A 20,919-nucleotide genomic window follows, 5' to 3' on the forward strand; every position below is an offset into this window, starting at 1 on the left:
GGGGACAGAGTAACATTGTTTATTTTCTCGGATTTGGCAAACTATATAGATAATGATCTTTACTAAATCTTACATACAAAGCCTTTTGGTGCCGGGTCAGTGAAGTTCAAAAGTAGACCATGTATGAAAGGCGTCTAAAACAAAGGATTTTTTTTTTATCCCCCTGGAGATTGAAATTATCCAAAACAGGTCAAAATTCAAATCAAGGCCTTTTTAATTGCTTCAGCTAATAAACGTTAACCTCCCCTCCCTTTATTTTTCCATTCCCAATTCTGAAACGTCCCAGGACACGGAATTCCCAGACAGTCCCTGGAGTCCCTTTCCCCACTCAGGAGGGGAAATGGCCTTGAGAGGGTCCAAATAACAAGCACATTTCAAAGAAGGGAACCAGTAGGCTGGTGGCTACCCCGCGGTCAGGGGAGGGGCTAGAAGAACTTGGAGTTGGCCCAGAGCGCCAAGGTCTAAGGCCCAGGACGTTACCCCGAGGGCGGCGCCTTCCAAGTAAGTTTCCCGGAGCGCGCGGCTCCCCCGGGACGGCTCTGCAGTCCCAGCTCGGCGGCGGCGGTGTCACAGTAGGTGCTCGGGCTGGACGGGGGGCGGAGAGGGGGAGCAGGGCGCCAAGGGAAAGGATGGCCGAGGTTTGAGCGGCTCCGCCGGCCTGAAAGGTCCATGTAGCTGCAGGACATTGCTTTTTCTCTCATGCTTCAAAGGGGACTCGGGTCCTGGGCATTTCCAAGGACCAGTTTCCTCGTTTGTTGAATTCCGGAACTGAAACTGGAGGGCGGGGATGAGGGGCACGTTGTCCTGTGTGAGAGATGATTTAACCCTTTAAAAATCCGTTTAAAGTCAAGCCAAAGTGGCATCCTGTCTGAAACGGTGACTTGCAACTTTAGGGGGTGTCAAAGGAACTTGCAAGTTGTCCTGACAGGTGGTCATGACTTTCATCAGCTTTAGCTGGTGCCAATGGTCTGCATGCTCAACTGAGGCTGAATCCGAAGAGGAGCTTGGGAAGGAAGGCCCAGCCATTGAAACATTCCAGCCCTGAAAGGAGGCTCCGCTGCTCCAGCACACCAGGGCTCACCCAGTGTCCGAATCTACCCGGGGTGGGGGTGGGGGTGGCAACTGATTTGGTGGTTTTTTATTTGCTTGTTTTTCACCAATGGGTGAAAGTTCCTATGGCTTATCCGTTTTCAGATACCCAACCCGCCTTTGGACCCTTTGAAAGGGAGAATTGCCCCTTTCCGGTTCACTTTGCTGGTTTTAAAAATAATACCAGAGTCATCGTAACTGGTAGACAGCAGAGTGCGGGAGGGTCTTCCTGTACCAGATGCGTGGAGAGCTCAAGGTGAAACTCCTTGGGGCGGGGCTGGGTCTAGGCCCTCATCTGTAGAAGGCAGCCACCTGGGGGGCATCACGAAGCGGGGAAGCTCTCCTTGGGAGTTAAGCGCTCAGAACTGGTTCTATTGCTAGACCGAGAAGACGGCCGAGAGAAGGGCACTTGTGAGTCTTCCACTTGCCCTACTTCCTCTGAAGCAGCCCCAAGGCCTCTTGGGAGTCCTCCACTACTTTTATTTCCCTCTCCCTGCTTTCCATCAATTGAGGACAAACTGGGATGTGATCAAACTTCCCTGAAGGCCAGTGTGGTAACTGCACCAGCCCCGAGCAGCCCCCAGGTTATCATAATTTAAGCCAGCAGAGAGTTCTCAGGGGCCGAGCCAGCTGGCACTGGCAGGCCAGCCACGGCTTTGTGTATGCTGGAGTGGTACCTTGGAGCTCAGGGTGCCGATGTCTAGATCCTCAGCTATGTCTAGAATAGGCTCAGGTGTGGAGACCATCTTTGGTAATTATTTTGAAAATATGAATTGACCCAAATTTGACCAATTTGCCAGAGAAGGAATATGTTTCTAAGGGTTTTAGTGGTTCCACCCCACCCCCACCTCTACCCCATCCCCCACTCCAGGTTGGGGAAGAAAGTCAGCACCTTCCCCAGAGGTTAGCCTCCCCAACCGCCTGCAGTTTCTTTATTTTTAAAATTACATTAAAATTTTTAACTTGAATAAATCATTAGGGGACTCTTACAGCTCTTATACTAATCCATGCATCCATTGTATCAAACACATCTGTATATATATGGCCATCATCCTTTTCAAAACATTTTCTTTCTTCTTGAACCCTTGGTGAATCTGAAGCCCCTTTGGCTTGAGATTGCAAATGCCGTGGTTCCTTTAGGAAATTCTCCAGTGGATCAGCCTAAACAACAGCATGATTGTTGCTTCTCTTTCTTTTCTCTCCCTTTCTCACAGGAGTAAGATTCTGTTGGTTTCAGAAGGGACAAAATTGCACAGTCATGGCCCCTGGGATATGTGCCCAGGTTTTCCTGGTGTTTCATAATGTTGTGTAGAGAGGCCACACATAGTTGAGAATTAGAGAACCTTACACTCTTTGACAAAGAGCCTGTGAGGGGAGGCGGAGCGCTTTGCAAGGGAGAGATGAAAAAGGCAGACAAGAGCCGCACACAAGATAGGAATGGGATGTCACAGGGAAAGATCTCCTCAAGTCCCGGACAATCGAGAATCCTCAGCTCTTTATTCGTGGGGAAGCTCACACATTCAACCAGTGAGAGTGGGAATGGGGGTCCAATTACTCAGTCTGTCTTTCTTGACTTGTCTTCTTTGTCTATGTGAAGAAAGGTGATTTCCTATCCCTACTATAGTTTTCAGGTGAAGCCACGCAGTATGTGAAAACTTTTCACATGTGGAAAGTTTTTCACGTTTGAAAGCTCTAAAGTGGAATTTCAGCATTTAGAACAATGGCCACATGGGAGCTTACCTGTTTACTAAATGCTTCTAGAGCACTTGGAAACATTGGTTGGTGCAAATGCTTGCTGTCCCCAAACATGGAGATTTGAGTGCACCCAGAAGTGGCTCAGAGAGGAAGACTTGGGGATGGACTTCCCGCTCCCCAATCCCCTAAATCAAACCCAGGATACACGGTTCTACTCTGACACCCAGACGCCATGAGGTGACTTGATAGCGACTGATTATATAACTCTTAACCAAAAGAACCAAGTGCCTTCATAAGCACTTGTCATGTGTTTATTTAATCCTTGCAAGAATCCTGCGAGACAGGCATTTCTACTGCTAACCTCGTTGGGCAGTTAAGGTCACCAAAAAGTTACATAGCAGCTAGTAAGGGCAGAATGGGGTTGGGGCAGACTGCCTAGTTCTGGAGGGTGTATTCCCACGCTCCCTGCTTTGTGTTCCCACCAGAGGCGGCTCTCTCTCCATTAGGGGCCTGAGCCCTGGTCTCTGCCTTGACAGAAGGAGATATTCACGACTCTGCCAGCCGATAATCATTTAGCAAAACACACGAAGCACTTTTGCCAATGCGGTTTATCATTTTAATCATTTATTTTTTATGATTCATAAGCGGGTCTCATGTCTTTCTCTGCTTTCTTTCCTGGATTATTTCCGTCTCGTTCCTAGAATACTCAAATCACTTAACATTTTACTCTCACAATTATTGCTACTATACTGCTATCGGCCCTCCTGGTGCCCTCCCTGGTAAAAAGCTTTCTGTAATTGTGTGTTTGCTGCAGCCCTGATAATGGCTTGAGTGTTGTGTAACAGGCTCGCTGTGACTTATTGACAACTCAGCTTTGGAAGAAAAGCAGTCAGAACAGCATCGCCTTAATACATGTTTAAAATGATGCCTATTTCTTGAGGTTTTCACTTTTCCCACTCCTTACCCAGCCTGCGTGTTTGCTGGGAGGTGCAAGAGCTTGGTTCAAAGAGGCGGTTCACGAGCTGAGCCTGAATGGTGTTGGCCCCTTTCCCGGAAACCACACCATCAGAGCGTTTAGCAACATTCTTAGTGCTTGAGAAACTTTCTTTACAGGGGTGGTGGGGCATGTGTGCACTCTTCCATGTGTTTTTCACATTTAAAGCAAAAGTCTCCCATTGCCCTTTCTCCCCACATGATGACATCTTTGTTTTCCCAGCTATAGAGCTGAAATGTCCACTTTCTCTATGTACTTCCCAGTTTCATTGACAATCCCAACATTCATTCCACTGCTAAATTAGTTTCCTTCTGGGCACATTGATAGAGACCTACCGAGATTGTTTTAAAGTTTGTTTTAGTTTTAAAGTTACTATTAAATGGCAGCACTCTATATTTCATAACACTTTCTTGATTTTTTTTTTCCCCTCTTAATTTTCACCATCTGTGTTGTATTTCTTCTCATCCTCTTGTCAAGGGACCTAGGACTTAGAGATTACTAACTTAACTACTTAATGTGAGTATGCGTGTCTAAGGACAATGTAGTTTATTCATGACTTATCCCCTCCATACTTTGAGGCCTGGAGATATAAAAATAGAGGTTTAATGGGGAAGCTATTTTTAATTGGCGATTTTCCCCCATCTAATACTCATCCACTGCTTTGGAGTCAATTTCTGCTCAACATCGATTCTATTGGACAGAATGGAGCTACCTCATTGGGTTTCCAAGGCTGCCCCTTTCAGGAGGCAGACTACCACTGCTTTCTCCCACGGAGCAGCCGACAGGCTCGAACCACCAGCCTTGCAGTTAGCAGCTGAGTGCATTACCGATGTGCCATCGGCACTCACTTTCCACAGCCCAAATGGAAATACTAACACTTGCCTTACGGCATCAATAGAAGATGAAAGAAGGTAACAGAAGAGATGCCCTAAGAAGTGCCAGCTATTGAGTCAATGTTAGTTGTTTTGCAATTAGTGTAAAGTCTCTTGAAGGAGGGAGGTAGTGTACATGAGGTGAACCCAAGGGCTTTGAAGTCAAAAAGACCCATGGATTTGTGTCTTCTGTTCTTCATCTGTAAGATGTATATATGTATGCAGATTATATGATAGTTATCAGGACTCTATAAGGTAAAATACATAAAGTGCATGGGATAGTTGATACCTAACAAACTTACAGAATTACATTTGTATCCATATTAATGTGTTTACATTATCATTAGAAGTATAGACAACTCCATGGCCTGCAGCAGGGCATAGAAACATATATAAATATAGAGTATTGGTAGACTGATAGAATTACCAGTCTGATAAGATCTCATGGGAGTGGGTGTTAGAGGAAGAAATTGACCTCATCTAGAAGAAAGAGCATTTCATGCTAAGTTAAATAGAGCGTGAGCAAAGATGTGTCAAAAGCAGCAGACATTCGAAGGATGACTACCAGGTAGGGTGGGGAGTTTAAATGGAGACTTGCCTTAAAGTCTTACCCACTTTGACTTACCCTAAATGTCAACCCACTTTCACTTCACTGCAGGGCCCTGGTGGCATAGTTGTTATGCATTGGGCTGCTAATTGTAAGGTCAGCTGTTCAAAACCACCAGCTACCTCGGAGAAAGACGAGGCTGCCACGGGGGAGAATGGGTCCCAGTGTCTCTCTTTTCTAAAACGCCACACCTCCCAGGAAGCATCATCATGTCCTGATTGACAGGTTGGGCTCACCCCTGCACAAGTGAAAATTGACATAAAATTGAACTGCCACAGCATCTTTGGATGGATCCATGCCATCAGCCTTTCTGTCATTGGCCCAATGCTTAATTGTTTGTGCTACCAAGGTAGCTTTCCCTCCTCACTGTTATCAAGTATATTCCAACTCATAGCAACCCTATAGGCCAAGGTAAAACTGCCCCTGTGGGTTTCCAAGACTAACTGTATAGTAGCAGAAAGCCTCATATTTCTCCAGAGTAGTGGCTGGTGGTTTTGAACAGGTCATCTTTGGTTAGCAGCCCAACATGTAACCACCACACCACCAGGGCTCCTTTGGTAGCTTTTAGATGGATGTAAATAAGGAATGTAAAACAACCTGGAGTCCTATCATATAAAGCGAATCCTCTTTCCCTTACCATTCTTCCTAGGAAAGTATCATAAATAGCGATTCTTAACCTTACATTTCCAAGCCTATTATTTTGATGCTTCTATTATTCTGATTTTTAGTCATCTATACAATAACTGTGATGATATTTTAAATTTTATATGTAGTTTTTCATTGGCCAGCAATTGTGCTAATCATATTCCATGGGCTATCTCAATTAAACTATGACAAGTCAATCATTAAAAACTATGACTATTCTATCTTATAAATGAAGAAATTTAGTCTTGTATAGATGAACTACTTCCACCAGAGATAGTCTCCTAGATGTGGGATTTGAATTCAAACCCTAGAGCATGAAATCTTGAATACTACTGAAATGAGAAAACACTATAAAAGTTTTTCTAAAGCAAGGCATGTTTTAGAATTTAGGCATTCTTAGCACAACATGTAGAAGTTGGACAGTAAATAAGGAAGCCCCCCAAACTGATGCATTTGGATTATGGTGTTGGCAAAGAATATTGAAAATACCATGGACTGCCAAAAGAACAAAGATATGTTGTGTTAGTCTGGGTTTATTAGAGAAACAAATCCATAGAAGCTCATATGTATAAGGGAGAGTTTTATGTAAAGGTTAAGTGCACATCAAGAAAACATCCCAACCCAGTGCTGCCCAAACCTACAAGTCCAACATTAACCCATATGTCCGACACCAATCCACAAAGTCCTCCTCCATCTCACAAAACACACACTATGATGCCCACTGCAGGAGGAAAGCCAAATCAGTGAACGTGTAAGCATCTCAGCGCTGGCAGGGGTCTCCACTTGGCTGCTCCAGCACCCAGGGCTGCATCGGGGTAGGTCCATGCGGCTTCTCCTTGGGGATGTCTTGCAGGAAGTGAGCTTTGCCAGCTGAAGCAGGGAACTGGCTAAGGCAGCCGGAAGGCGAGGCTAACAGAGCCATTTTACTCTCTGCCCTTCAATTAACCCCACTTGTGTTTGTCAGCCAGGTTGGCACAATAAATATTAACTATCTCATATGTCTTGGAAGAAGTACAGTCAGAAGGATGGTGAGGCTTAATCTCAAGTGCTTTGGACATGTTGGCAGTGGAGGCCAGTTCCTGGAGGACACGATGCTTGGTCAAGTGGAGGGGCAGCAAACAAGAGGAAGGCGCTCAGCAACATGGACTGACACAGCGGCTACAACATTGGCATAATCTATCTCCTTGAAGGCCTTCCTCTTTCATGCTGCCTCTCTACCAAACATGATGTTCTTCTCCAGGGACTGGTCTCTCTTGTCAACATATCCCAAACACATCAGACAAACTCTCGTCATCCTGGCCTCTAAGGAGCACTCTGCTGTGCTTCTTCCCAGACAGATGAGTTTGTCCTTTTGGAAGTCCATGGGACTTAACAGTGTAGAACTAGAGAACACATAATTCTGGTTACTTTGAAAATTTAAAAACCACGTTTCCCTGTAAGTTGCCCAAGATACTTTTAAGGACACATGGTTAATATTGCAATATAAGTATACCAAGTGACCACTGACATTTTGGGTATCAGTATCTGTTGTCTTACATTTCCCCCATTTTGTCTAGCCTCTTCTTTTAGGATTCCAGACCAAAATTGAAAGACAAAAATGGCTGGCCTCACCCAACTAGCCGAGAATGATGTATTCATGGCCTTTGCCTCCTATGCAACGATTATTCTTTCGAAAATGATGCTTATGAGTACTGTCACTGCAATGCATAGAGTAACAAAAAAGGTAAGATATTCGGATATAATGTTTTCTTTCAAAAGTTGAGATTCTGGAAAATAATTTTCTTTGTGGACTTTTTTTTGCAGGGTGGGGTGGGGTGGCGAGGGGGAAGCGTTGTAACAACTGCCGAGGAGTCGGCCTTGGATGCAGATGGACCTGGTATGGAACCGTAGCTAGCAAATGCTTTGTTTCCTCTAGTTTAATGGGGCTTTTACCCTTTGTTGTACTGCTTAGAAATGGCAATCTCTGCAGTCTCAAAGTTTCAGGGAAACGTTCTGTGATTTTGTAGTCACATTTTTCACTGAAAGCCAAACAGAAGTTGTTTTCAAGAGTATAAACTGGTGTTTTCCATCCTTGTCACAAGTCAAGGGTTTGACTTTCAGGACAACAACAAGAACACACACAGAGGCTGAGAATTCGCGTTCTTATTCTCATGGCAGGCCTTGTCATTGGACAAGCTATTTGGTGTTGTGCACTTTTCTGCTTTAAAAAATATTCTTGTTGTTAAAATATATACAGCAGAACACACACCAATCCACCAGTTTCGACATGTACACTTTAGTGGCAGAGATTTCGTTCTCCAAGATGGGAAACGATTCTCACCTTACTTTTCTGAGTAGTTCTTCCTCCACTAACATCAGCTCACTGGCCCGCACTCCCATCCAGCCCCTCCAATTGCTGTTGTCAAGCTGAACCCATATCACGTTTTGAAAAGGAACAATGCACAGGGCAAGCATTCCTTCCCAGCTTAACGAGTATTTGCTTTAAGGACAACCCCAGGGAGACTTTTGGCTCAAAGTTTAAACATGATCTCAGGGCAGTAGTGTCTGGGATTCATCCTACCTCGTTGACTCCAGAACATCTGGATTCCATGAAATCCTGTTTCAAATGTTTCTCCGTTTTGATGAGGATTCTTTTATAGAACTCCTGATCAAAGCATTTAGCAATGGTAGTACTGCTAACTAGATACTACTGTTTCTAACCTGCACTTGGAGGTTTCTAACCTGCACAGTATGAGGGAGAGCAAAATTTAAAGATTTTTATTGGTGCGCTCCGGAGTCTCTCCAGCAGCTTCTTTTTCTTGAAAGCCACGGTCCTGGCTTTGTGTCCTCCGGACTCTTGTTTCATTACACCTGGGGACAATAACTAGCACATACTTTTAGAGAGGATCACAGCCCTTGCTTCTTCCTTGAAAGTATGGTCCTCCTGCCCATAATGGGGCACATACCCACATACCTAAGTCTCTAAAGAAATCAACTCTTGGTGAGACACTGTGCTGGAGCAACCAGCTACAAAGGGGCTGTCTTCCATCAGGTGTAGAATATGTGTTAGAAAAAGAATGGTGCTAAAGAGAGCAGAAACATGAATCTCCTTATGAAGAAAGTAGAGATGCATTGAGATTCATTGGGATTTGTGGAATGCCACTGTGGACTTTGGTGCTTTTCATATGTGGTGGATAATGGAATCATTTTATAGGCATACCAATCATTATGTGTTCTTTATCATGGGGGGTGAAGGCTCCTCTTCTGCTATGTTGTGCAGATGAGAAAGCTGAAACTGAGAGTTTGAATAAACTTTTGAGAGTTATACCGGTAAAGTCTATGGATTTGAGTAGAGATTCAAATCTAGTATGGTTTGAATTACAATCTTTTGCACTTTGTAAGGATAATTTTATATAGTTTCTTTATTATAATTTATGAAGCAGTGAAATACAATGTAGTACTTTTTTAATTGACAAATGTCAATTTTTTAATGTCAGAGGATGAGTAAATAATGTCAAACAGCATAATAATTGCAGGAAGGAATTAATAAGCATAAGCCCTAGAACGTCTACTTTGTTATGCATAGGAATACAATTTAGCTTCTTAAGTTTCCCGGTATTATTCAGGGCAAGGTTTTATCCAGTTGGGGGAGCCAGAGGTCTACAGCCTAGTAGAGGACAAGGTAGCTTTCCTGCCCTCTTCTTTTCACTGGTTTCTATTACCCTTGGCAGGGGAACGTATTACTTTCAGATGAATCACTCGGTGGGTCCATATGAGGCAAGTTATGTCGCTATCACTAGGAAAAAGGTGCTAGCTCACCATTATGATAATAATCAATGACAACTAAGAATCATGCTTCCCCTTTTTACTTCCTTCACATGATGTTTATACTTTGGTTTCTATGTAAGTTTTCTTTTTTCACTTTGAAACAACATCATTTATTCCCAAACAGTTACCAAGCATCTATTGCAACTGCTAGAGCTGTGAAATTATTACCAGCATTTGTATCTGCCTAGCTATACAAAACTCAAGGTTTCTTTTGGACTATGAATTCAAGGTCATGAGCACTGATGTAGCACCATAATCTAGTTTTAGGATTTCTTAAGCAGCTGCATGAAGGATAGATTTAAGTTTTTCTTTATGATTAACTTTGGGACTTTTATTTTGAATTGTTAATAAACACTCATATGCAAATGATAGGTGGTCGCCCCTCCACTTGAGTTTAATTTCTTCTCCCCACCTTTTCTCTCCTCCGAGGGCCAACCTAGATGTCTGTACTAGTCCAATGCAAATAACTTCCTAGAAGCCCCCCAATTAGTAACTTTTTCTTGGTATTTGCAATAGGCTTTTGCTAACCCAGAAGATTGTGCAAGTTTTGGCAAAGGGGAAGCCGCGAAGAAACATCTTCGGACAGATGACAGAGTGGAACGTGTACGAAGGTAAACTACTGTCTCCTGAAATATTTACTTCTGTATTGATTGAAATAATTGAATTTTGCTCTAATAAACTCATTGAAAATAAAGTCATCTTACCAATCCACAGAAAAAAAATACAAATAAATTAAGAATCAAGAAGTCTCTAATCTTCAATGCAGTTGTATATACTGCCAATTTTGCAAAACTTTTTATATTCTCAAGATTGGGATTATTGACTTTATATAGAGATGTAACAAAATAATGCAGGGGATATAATTGGGAATGTAATGTAGCTGCTTTGCATAGAATTCAAAATATGAAAATTGACACTCAGCGAAATGGGGACAACAGTCTTTCTCTCATTTGAAGATACTATTGGCTAATGTTTGGGGAATTCAATGAAGAGTGAAAAGCAATAAGCAAGAATATCATCTCCACAGTCTCCAAACAATGTAATTAATATACTTAGTTTAATCAGTGCATTCATTATAGCTCTGAAGGCATATTCCTTAATCATTTTCATAAAAGAGCATGTGAAGTACAAAGTTCTTATATTGAGAATCCATTAACCAATGTATTAGTCAAAGATCTATACCATTTTCTCAATCAATATTTTCTAATGTTCATTCAAACTGGTGGTGCAGGCAAATATCAAGGATATTCTCAACAGTTGAATGAATTGTTGGATCATCAGGTGGTTGTGAGCAAATCTGGTGGAATAGTGGGCTATGCATTGGGTTGCTAGTTGCAAGATCAGTTCAAAACCACTAGCCGCTCGCGGGGAGAAAGATGAGGCTTCGTACTTCCAGAAAGAGCTACAGTCTCAGAAACCCACAGGGGCAGCTAGTTCTACCCTGTCCTGTGAGGTCTATACATCAGAATTGATTAAATGGCAGTGAATTTGGAGGGCTTTCCCCCTAATATTTCTGCACATACCCTAATGAATTTTAATCGGGGTTGTGGGTTCCTGCATTGGTACATGCTTTTTCATATTCTGTGCTTTCCACCACATATCAAGGTAAAAACAAACAAACAAAACAGACTTGACTAAATCGAGTGGAATAAGTGCAGGAGAACTTACCAGAAGGCAGCACAACCATTGCAAATCATGCCATAGACCTCAGTGCCCTTGTAGTCCTGTGTCTTAGCCCCACTCTGAAAGTTTACACCGTGTCAGCTTCCTCTGAAAGAGGCCCAATCATTGCACTGTTTTTGGCCGGGTCCCCTTTAGCCCTATGACTCTTTTGCCAGTTTAGGACCATTATTAGTTTTGGTCCTAAAACTAATTCCTTCTGGCTCATTCAAAGCCATTTATCCCAAGTTATTTAACAAGTCATAATTTTCTGAGAAGAATTCCATGCTAGATATTTAGAAAATGTTAGCTTCTGTTCCACTTAGGTTGCATACTTGTTAATTCATTCGTCCTAGTAAGTAAATCGGATTTTACAGAGCTTCCAAAATAAAATAGACTAGGAAGAAAGTCTTGGTGTACTTCAAAAATATCAGCCAATAGATCTCTATTTTTGTGTGTGCACGGTGTTGCCACGAGTTGGGGGCTCACTCAATGGTAGAGCTAACAACAACTGAGCAAATCAGCCAATCTTCAAGTGGGTTGTGCCAAGAATATGCAGTGGAAATAGCTTTAGGACAAAGATTCAATGTAGAGATTCCAAACAGTACGGGGTAAAGATGATAATGTTACAAGAAAGTATAAAAATCAGGAAAGTTGAGACAGCTCTGTGAAGTTACTAAAACACTCTTTAGTGACTAAAGAGACATTAAAAAGAGCAAACCCTGCCACGGCGTCCATTCTGACTTGTGACAACCCTGTAAGACAAGGTAGAGTTGCCTTGCTTGGTTTCCGGAACCTCAACTCTTTTGGGGGTGGAGGGGGAAGCCTCATCTTTCCACTGCAGAGCAGCAAGTGATTTTGAACTGCTAACCTCACAATTAGCAGCCTGGTGCATAACCACTACGTCACCAGAGTAGTTTGAAACCTTATCCTATTCTCGCTGTCGCTCATGCACAATGCTAATTGTGACTCCATTCCCACAAATTGCCTAGGACTTAAAAGTGATAGAAAACACTCAGGAGCCTTAGTAGGGTGGAACATCTCATTCACAAAACTTTCATCAAATAACCTTTTAGTGTTGCAGTTCAGAATAGTTTGGCTTCCACATCCATACGATTGTGCTTCTAGAAGTCTATTTTCTAAGGGCAAAAAGGATTAAACTTATTGGTGAGCAGCAAGTATGTTTAGTGAAAGTCGGGGCCTACTAGTTCTGAAAAGGGTCAGTGTCCTTCTAGAGAAGGTGCCGCAACTGTGTGAACGGCGCCCCCTGGTGATCAGACACCGGCTTTTCAATGAGGCAAGAGAAGAGTCTTGGAAAGGTTTTTTTTTTTCTTTTCCATTTGTATTTTTGAGGTCTTACCAGCCTAGGGTTTTGGTTTGTTTTTTTTTTAAGACCTTAATGACCTATTAAAAAGCTCTTATTAACAAACTTATTTTAGAAGTGCTTTTCAGCGAGTTTCTAGGATCATCCTTTTCCATTTTTAACTTGGACATTTTTCCACTTTCTACTTCAACAGGCAAGTGTACAGTTGTTATGATTAGCATATTCCAACCACAGGGATTGATGTAGGTGTAACTGAAGTCAAGGGCGTGCACTATTGGCTAAATTAATAAATACAAAAAAATCCCAAAATATGTGTTGACGAGTCAAAATAAGTAACTTGTAAGTTGAGTGTAGACAAGGAAATCATTGATGTTGGAAAGCACTTTATATATCTACATTTTCTTAGCTGAATGCAATTAAGAGAAACAGAACCACATATATTCAATACAACAAGCTAAAGAGATAGGAATAAGGCGACCAGTCATGACTTCTCTCTCGGTTTCTGGTACTGTGCTGGCCTGTGTGTTTCTCCATGCTGGAAGCTATACCACTGGTATTTTACATACCAACAGTTTCACCCATGATGGACTGGTTTCAGTAAAACCTTCAGGTTTCAGAGACTAGAAAAGCAGACCTGGCAATGTACTTTGGAAAACAGTGGCCAGGGGAAGCCACAGGAGCAGCAGCAGAGCACAGTCTGTCGTTGTGCCAGGAGATGAGCCCCTCCGGAGGGAGGCCAGGCACGCAGAACACATCTGGGAATGAGCTGCCTCTCCAAAGCAGGATTGACCTTAATGACATGGATAGAGTCAAACATTTGGGACTTTCTTTTGCTCCTGTGATACCAAAAAATGCGAAGGAACAGCTGCACATATTCCATTAATAATGAGAGCATGGAATGTACAAAGTGAATCTAGGAAAATTTGGAGTCATCAACATTGAAATAAAATGTGTAAAGATAAGTAGGAGTGAGCTGAAATGACTGATGTACAATTAGCCATTTGGAATTAGGCAATCGTTTGGCTTGCTAGACCAGGAATGACAAAGAGGAATGGCACCCTATTTATCACCAGAAGGAACATTCCAAGATCTGTCCTGAAGTACAGTGCTGTTAGTGACAGGATAACATCCATATGCCTACAAAGAATATTCATATGCCCACATATGCTTACCTATAACAAGTTATGGATCAGATTACAAATACTACCCATATGCTCACAGCTATTAAGACTGACTATTCAAATTTGTACCTGGACTGCTAGTGCCAAACATGAAAATATGGAACCTTTTTACCAACTTCTGTAGACTGAACTTGATCAAACATGCAATCAAGATGCATTGATAATATGGGTGGTTATAACGCAAAGATTATACAGTTGCATAATATGGCCTTAGTGATAAGAAACCACACCAGAGATCACATGGTAGAATTTTGCAAGACAAATGGTCTATTCTTTTTACCAAGGTAAACAGCAACTGTACACATGTACTTCACCTATAGAATATGCAAAAAAAAGCCCCAAATCAACTGCATCTGTGGAAAGGGATGATGGAGAAGCTCGACGTCATCGGAACAAGAGTAGGGGATGGCTGCAGAACAGACCATCAATTACTCATATACAAGTTCAAGTTGGAGCTGAAGAAAGTTACAAATCCACAGAGCCAAAATATGATCTCGAACACATCACACCTGAATTTAAAGACTATCTGGAGCCCAGCTTTGACCAAAAGGAAAAGACCAGCAAGAGTGCCGGAAGAGACTCTACAACAGGGGTCCTCAAACTACGGCCCACGGGCCACAAGCGGCCCGCCGAGGACATTTATCTGGCCCGCCTGGTGTTTTTGCCCTGTTTGTTTTTTTACTTCAAAATAAGATATGTGCAGTGTGCACAGGATTTGTTCATAGTTTTTTTTTAAAGTATAGTCCGGCCCTCCAACGGTCTGAGGGACAGTGCGCTGGCCCCCTGTTTAAAAAGTTTGAGGACCCCTGCACTACGATTTGCTCTTGATGTAAAGTAGCCACATCGAAGGGAAGAAATGATGAAATAAAAGAACTAATCAGAAGATTTCAAAAGACCGAGCGAAAAAGCGAAAATACGGATTTATAATGAAACGTGTAAAGACCTGGAAGTAGAAAACCAAAAGGGAAGAACGTACTCAGCATTTCACCAGGTGAGACAATTGAAGGAAAACATCAAGCCTTGATTTGCAATACTGAAGGGTTCTGTGGGCAAAATATCGAAACATGAAGGAATCATCAAAAGAGGTTAGACGGAGCACAGAGTTACTGTGCCACAAAGAACTGGTCAATGCGCAGCCATTTCAGAAAGTAGCATGTGATTAGTAGTATATGATCAGGAACTGATATTAATAGAAGATGTTCAAGCTACACTTAAAGCATTGATGAAAACCAAGGCTCGCAGAATTGATAGAATGCCAATTGAGATGCTTTTAGCAAATAGAAGCAATGCTGGAAGCACTCCCTTGTCTATTACAAGAAATTTGGAGGTCAGCTACCTGGCCAACTTCATGGAGGAGATGCTTATATGTGCCCATTTCAAAGAAAGGTGATCACTTGCTTATATTATCGATCACACAACATCATGAATATGACACACAAGTAAAATCTTTCCTGAAGGTAATTTTACAAACAGTTGCAGCAGCACATCTCCTGTTGAAATACAAGCCGGAGTCAGACCAGAATATGGAATGCTGCCTATCATCGCTGAGGTCAGATGAATCTTGGCTGAAAGCAGAGAATATCATAGAAATGTTTACCTGTGTTTTGTCGACTCTGCAAAGGCATATGACTACGTTGATCATAACAAATTAGGGATAACGTTGTGCAGAGTGGGAATCCTGGGCCAATTATGCTCACACGGTACCTACACTGAGACCTGGGGCAGTCACTTGAATAGTACACGGTGCTATGACATAGTACAGGAGAAGTGTGCATCAGGTTTATATCCTTTCACATCGTTACAAGTATGCTAAGAAAATAATCTGAGAGACTGGCTCTAGGAAGAAGGTGCCCTGTGCTGGGATATATTGATGACACAGCAAACAGGACTTCAAACACTTACCTCAACATAAGACAAAAATCCTCACCACCGGGCCAGTAAAGAACATCATGATAAACAGAGAAAAGATTGATGTTGTCAAGGATTTCACTTTACTTCGAGCCACAAGCAGAAAATCACATGTGATGTTGCATTGGGCAAATCTGCTGCACAGGGCAGATTTATTGTGAAGACTAAGGGGCACCTGACTCTGGCCTTGCCATTGGGTTTCTGCCTCTGACAGGTTTATAATCTTCTTTTCTTATAAGAAAATGAACAAGCATGTTGGCATTAGAGAATGACAGAGCCAATATCCAGTTAGATGTGCAGCTGTGGGATACAGGGCAGACATAAGCTTGCATGTTCAGAAACACTTGGGGGGAAAATCACTTGGAGCATATAAATATTTAGAATAAGGAAGATGAGGTGGGAGTACTTGGGTAGGACTTGGGACCCACTGCTGTATACTGTGAATCCAGGGAAGCCGCGGCTGAGTTCAGGGAGTCAGGAAAAGTCTGTTTGGAAGTTCCTTTTGTATTTGACTACCCTTTGTTAATTCTCAAAGGTATTTAGCAACTGCTCAGGTCAGCTAGATTCTGAGATTGAAGTGATTTTTGACTGGACAAGTGATGTGTGCTTGTAGCATCGTGAGCACCGAGCTGGGCTGTTAGGAGAATTAGTCATGTAGCAAGTTTGTTCAAATGGCCATGTGTGCAAAGGAAGAAGGCAAGTAGGCAGGGAGGGGGGATAGACCCAGGTATAGAATGGTCAAAGAGCCCTAGTGGTGAAGTGGGTTACACATTGTGCTGGTAGCAACAAGGCCAGCAGTTCAAACCCACAAATCACTCTGAGGGAGAAAGACGAGGCTGCCAACTTCAGTCAAGACGCGTTGGTAGCGGCATCGAATCGAAGCTCATGAAGACTGATACCCTGAAGGAATACAGTTTGGTAGCTCTCTAGAAATTACTCTGAAGAGATTGAAGCAGCCAGTCTCAGAAGGACTCTGTCCTTTGAGCTGAGCACGAGGTCCCATGGGCAGGGTGATGGTGATATTGGACTACACAGGTGCTCACTGGGAACGGCGGGGTTAACATATGCCTGGGGCAGAAACGCAAGAGAACTGCATTTAAGAAGCATAAAATAGCCCAGGGCTTGAGTGCCTGTTGAAACGTGCCTTAGTAAGACCAAGGCTGTTAGCTATGAGAACATTTGAGGGCTGAGGGAAATAGAATATTTAAAAAGAAAAATAAGAGAGGGGATGGGGAGAATGGAGGGGTGCATTAAGGTCAAAAGAAGCCCTGCCCTTCCTGAACCCTCTCCCATCGCCTGACTTATATGGTCCTTTCACGGTGTTTTATTTTTGGTTTTTTGGCCCTTGATTTTCTTCTCTTCTTTGATAGTGCATTCTGTTTCCCAATTGTTTTACATAGTGCCAGTAATGGGCATGTTTCCCGCAGAGTCACCCTTTAGTAGGCCCTTCCTTAACTTTCCTTTGTCTTTCCCAGTTTGGAAAGAATGCTAACACACCTATTGGAGGTGGAGGTACCTCTGTGGTCCATCTGGCTGGAGAGCCCAGGGGTCCAGAACAAATACACATGGCACCATTTAGGCAGTGGGCGTTTCTCTAGTCATGGCTTTCCTGTTCTCTTGTGTACTTGACTTCAGTAGGTGATGGTGTGGATTAGATGTTGGGCTTTTTATTAAGTGCCCATAAGGTCATAAGGTCAGTGGTTCAAACCCAACAGCTGCTCCACAGGAGAAAGAGGAAGCCGTCAGCTCCTATCAAGATTGACAGTCTCAGAATCCTAATGGGACATAGGTTACCAAATATATTTGGCCTACCAGCCCCTTTTCAGGGGGAAAAAAACCACATCAGCACCCCGATGGCAATGAAAAGACGGGGCTTTCTACTCCCATAAACAGATAGAGTCTCCCAAACCCACAAGGGGTCACTCTGAGTTAGCGTTGACTCAATAGCAGTGAGTTGTATAGGCTAGGCCATAGACCAAGATGAAGTGTAGTCCATGTTCCAGGATCATCCCAGTGCCTCCCTCACCCTCGGGGTAGTACTGCCCACTTGGGGAAGCACTGTTAATAGAGTGTGTCCCAATAAGTCTCAGTGGACGTGGTGGCGGGGGCTTTGGACTTTCTTCTTAGCAGCCCTTGGATTGTTCCACTAAAGAGAGGACACAGAGACAATCACATATTTGTCTCTTCATTGTCCTTCCGCAGGTATATATTTAAACTGGTCTTTCCCAAATTGGGCAGTACCATGGGTTTGTGTGTGTGTGTGTGTGTATAGGGTTGCATGCTGCTGGAATGAATGATCCAACGGGTCTGCAAAAAGGAGAAACTTACACTTTATCCTGTATTGCAGACTAGAGGACAAAAGGTTTTAATTGCTAGGGAGACACAGAATACTTTTTTTCTCCCTGAAAAGTGGGCCGTAAGCCGAATCAGTTTGGGACTCAATGGTTTACTAGCAGGGGTCCTCAAACTTAGGCCCGCGGGCCACATGAGGTCCGCGGAGGACATTTATCTGGCCCACCGGGTGTTTTTCCCCCTTTTGTTTTTTTACTTCAAAATAAGATCTGTGCAGTGTGCACAGGAATTTGTTCATCTTTTTTTTTTTTTTTAAACTATAGTCCGGCCCTCCAACGGGTCTGAGGGACAGTGAACCGGCCCCCTGTTTAAAAAGCTTGAGGACCCCTGAAAGCCTTTAAGAGGTTTGCTCACCTTTGTTTGTGTCCACAACAACCAGCCAGCTGCCATGGAGTAGAATCTGACTTTATAGTGACTCGTGGCATAGTGGTTACACATTGGGCTGCTAATCACAAGGTCAGCAGTCCAAATCCAGTGCAGCCAGAGCAGACAGGAAGTGTGAGGTCTCTTTTAATAAAACAATAAGCAATAAATGTGTACCATATTATTCTTCATGGAAAAATAAGACATACCCTGAAAATAAGACCTAGTGTATCTTTGGAGCAAAAATTAATATAAGACAGTCTTATTTTCGGGGAAACAGGGTATGAGTCGGAATCAGCTCCTTGGCAGTGTGGGTTTGATGAAAAGGCAGAGCAGAGCTGCCCCCAAGGCTTCCAAGGCTGTCAGTCTTTACAGAATAGACAGCCAGGTCGCTGTCCAGTGGAGAGATTGATGGGTTCGAAGCACCGACTTTCAGTTAGCCGCCGAGCCCATCATCCACTGTACAACCAGGGATCCTTTCATCCATTTCCTGTTATGTGGTCAGGTTTGTCAGGCACCTTGAGATGTAACCTAAGGAAAATGAAAGGAAGAAAGATAGGAGGAGGAGGGGCAGCAGTGGTGGTAATCGTCATCATTCGGCAGGCACTTTATAGCAGTTCCGTTTATTGCTCAAAGAGAAGAAACTAACATAAAACAGTATTTTTTCCCTTTGCAATATAGATCAGTAGCTGATAAACTCCATCCAAGTCTCCATTTCCAGCTTAGAGTCAACATTTTTGTCTTTGTAACCGTATCTGGGGACACATCAGATTTTAAAGTTAAAAACTTTTAAAACTTGAGGTCACACACGCACGTGTCTGGCGGGGGCCCTGGCAGTGTAGCAGATGCCAGCTGGACTCGAAACCACCAGCTGCTGGGCAGGAGCACGAGGGCCCTTCCTCCTCCAGTAGAGTCGCAGTCTCGAAAATCTGCTGGAGCAGTTCTGCCCTCGAGGCTCGGTCGCTGTGAGTCAGAGCTGGCTCGATGACAGGGCGTTTGTGAGTGTAGACAGATAGACCCGTATCTTGAATTCAGAATGCTAGCGGGTGACATCCAAGATGCCATGACCTGGAGGAGCGCCTATGTGCAAACCACGCTTTTGCTCCGTCTAGCTGCTGTATCGAGATAGAATGTACGAAACATCTTTCTCTCTTTAGTGCCTGTTATTTTTGTCCATACATTTAACTTTTGTTTCATCATAATTAACTAATGCTTTTTGGAATCTGAGGCCAGGTTTTATAGTTAGTTATTTGTGTTATTTGGATGTTCTGAGAACCTGATCTTGATAGAAAATTGGGAAGTCCTAGTATGGAACCTCAGTATTTGGGTAAATGGGCAAGGATTCTCCCAACAATTATTTTATAGACCAGCAGATGTGAGGAAGGAATTCATAGCCTAAAGGAAGAAGCATTTTCATAAACAGAACCTTGAATTGCCATTTTATGAACCTAAGAAGGATTTTTTTAAAATTATCTCTACAAAAATGAAGTTTTATGATACCGATGCAGTCTTGATATTCTAGAAACAGCAAAATGACTTCTCTGTTGTATGTTAAGACACTAAAAATAAAAATAAATAAAAATCATGAGACATTCTAGATAAAAGTCAAGTGGATAAGGAAGCAAGGCAATTTGAGAGCAATAAAAGGAATCTCACTTTGCCAATTCACAATCCAGTAACGCTTAAATTAAGTTTTAGGGAACAAGAAAATACTGATTTTGAAACAGTGTCCTTAACAGTCGTCTCTTCCTACAGGGCCCACTTGAATGACCTTGAAAACATCGTGCCCTTCCTCGGCATTGGCCTCCTCTATTCCTTGAGTGATCCAGATCTGTCTACAGCACTCCTGCATTTCAGACTCTTTGTTGCAGCACGGATCTACCACACGGTTGCATATTTGACACCCCTTCCCCAGCCAAACAGAGGGTTGGCTTTTTTTGTTGGCTATGGGGTTACATTTTCAATGGCTTATCAATTGCTGAAAAATAGATTGTACTTATAAGGCAGATCCCGTGACTCAGCATCTAGTTTGTTTTTGTTCAGAGTTCTGTGCTTCCAACTTATAATGCATATTTTCTTAGGTTTTAGAAGGAGGCAAGATTTAAGAATTGTGCACAACGCATTCTGAATATTTTGATTGTTATCATTTGTAACTCTTATTCCACATTTCATATTACTAAGCTAGAGAAAGTCTGAGTCATTCTTGGCTAAATTTGTATTTCTTAATTGTTGAATTGAGCAAGTGAAATAAAGCATTTAAATGATGCTTTGCTTGGTGTTTGGTTTCCGACTTTTTATTTTCACAAACCTACAGAAGAGTTGAAAAACAGTGCGCTGAATTTCTATCGAACCTTCACCTAGATTCACCACTTATTTAATAGCTTGACACATTTGCTTTATTTCATTCATTCTATCCCCCCCCC

The 20,919-nt window shown here is 42.7% G+C and overlaps 1 protein-coding gene across 1 annotated transcript; it reads left to right on the forward strand.

The window, feature by feature from the left end:
• Window positions 1-482: 482 nt before the first annotated feature.
• MGST1 (microsomal glutathione S-transferase 1) lies at window positions 483-20,762 on the forward strand. Its single transcript, XM_004713772.2, has 4 exons — window positions 483-572; window positions 7,459-7,625; window positions 10,226-10,320; window positions 20,252-20,762. Exons 2-4 carry the CDS (start codon window positions 7,500-7,502, stop codon window positions 20,496-20,498), a joined length of 468 nt encoding a protein of 155 aa, XP_004713829.1. The 5' UTR covers window positions 483-572; window positions 7,459-7,499; the 3' UTR covers window positions 20,499-20,762.
• Window positions 20,763-20,919: the final 157 nt, after the last annotated feature.

The sequence above is a fragment of the Echinops telfairi genome, unplaced genomic scaffold (genome assembly GCF_000313985.2).
Source record: "Echinops telfairi isolate 266 unplaced genomic scaffold, ASM31398v2 ScPeMD7_21;HRSCAF=78, whole genome shotgun sequence".
In the NCBI taxonomy this organism is placed as follows: domain Eukaryota; kingdom Metazoa; phylum Chordata; class Mammalia; order Afrosoricida; family Tenrecidae; genus Echinops; species Echinops telfairi.

Excerpts from the sequence above, each read along its gene's own strand:
- MGST1 (XM_004713772.2), top strand. The coding sequence starts at position 7,500 with ATGGCTGGCCTCACCCAACTAGCCGAGAATGATGTATTCATGGCCTTT. Across the intron at positions 7,626-10,225 it reads TGCATAGAGTAACAAAAAAG|GCTTTTGCTAACCCAGAAGA; the intron begins GTAAGATATTCG and ends TATTTGCAATAG. Across the intron at positions 10,321-20,251 it reads AGAGTGGAACGTGTACGAAG|GGCCCACTTGAATGACCTTG; the intron begins GTAAACTACTGT and ends CTCTTCCTACAG.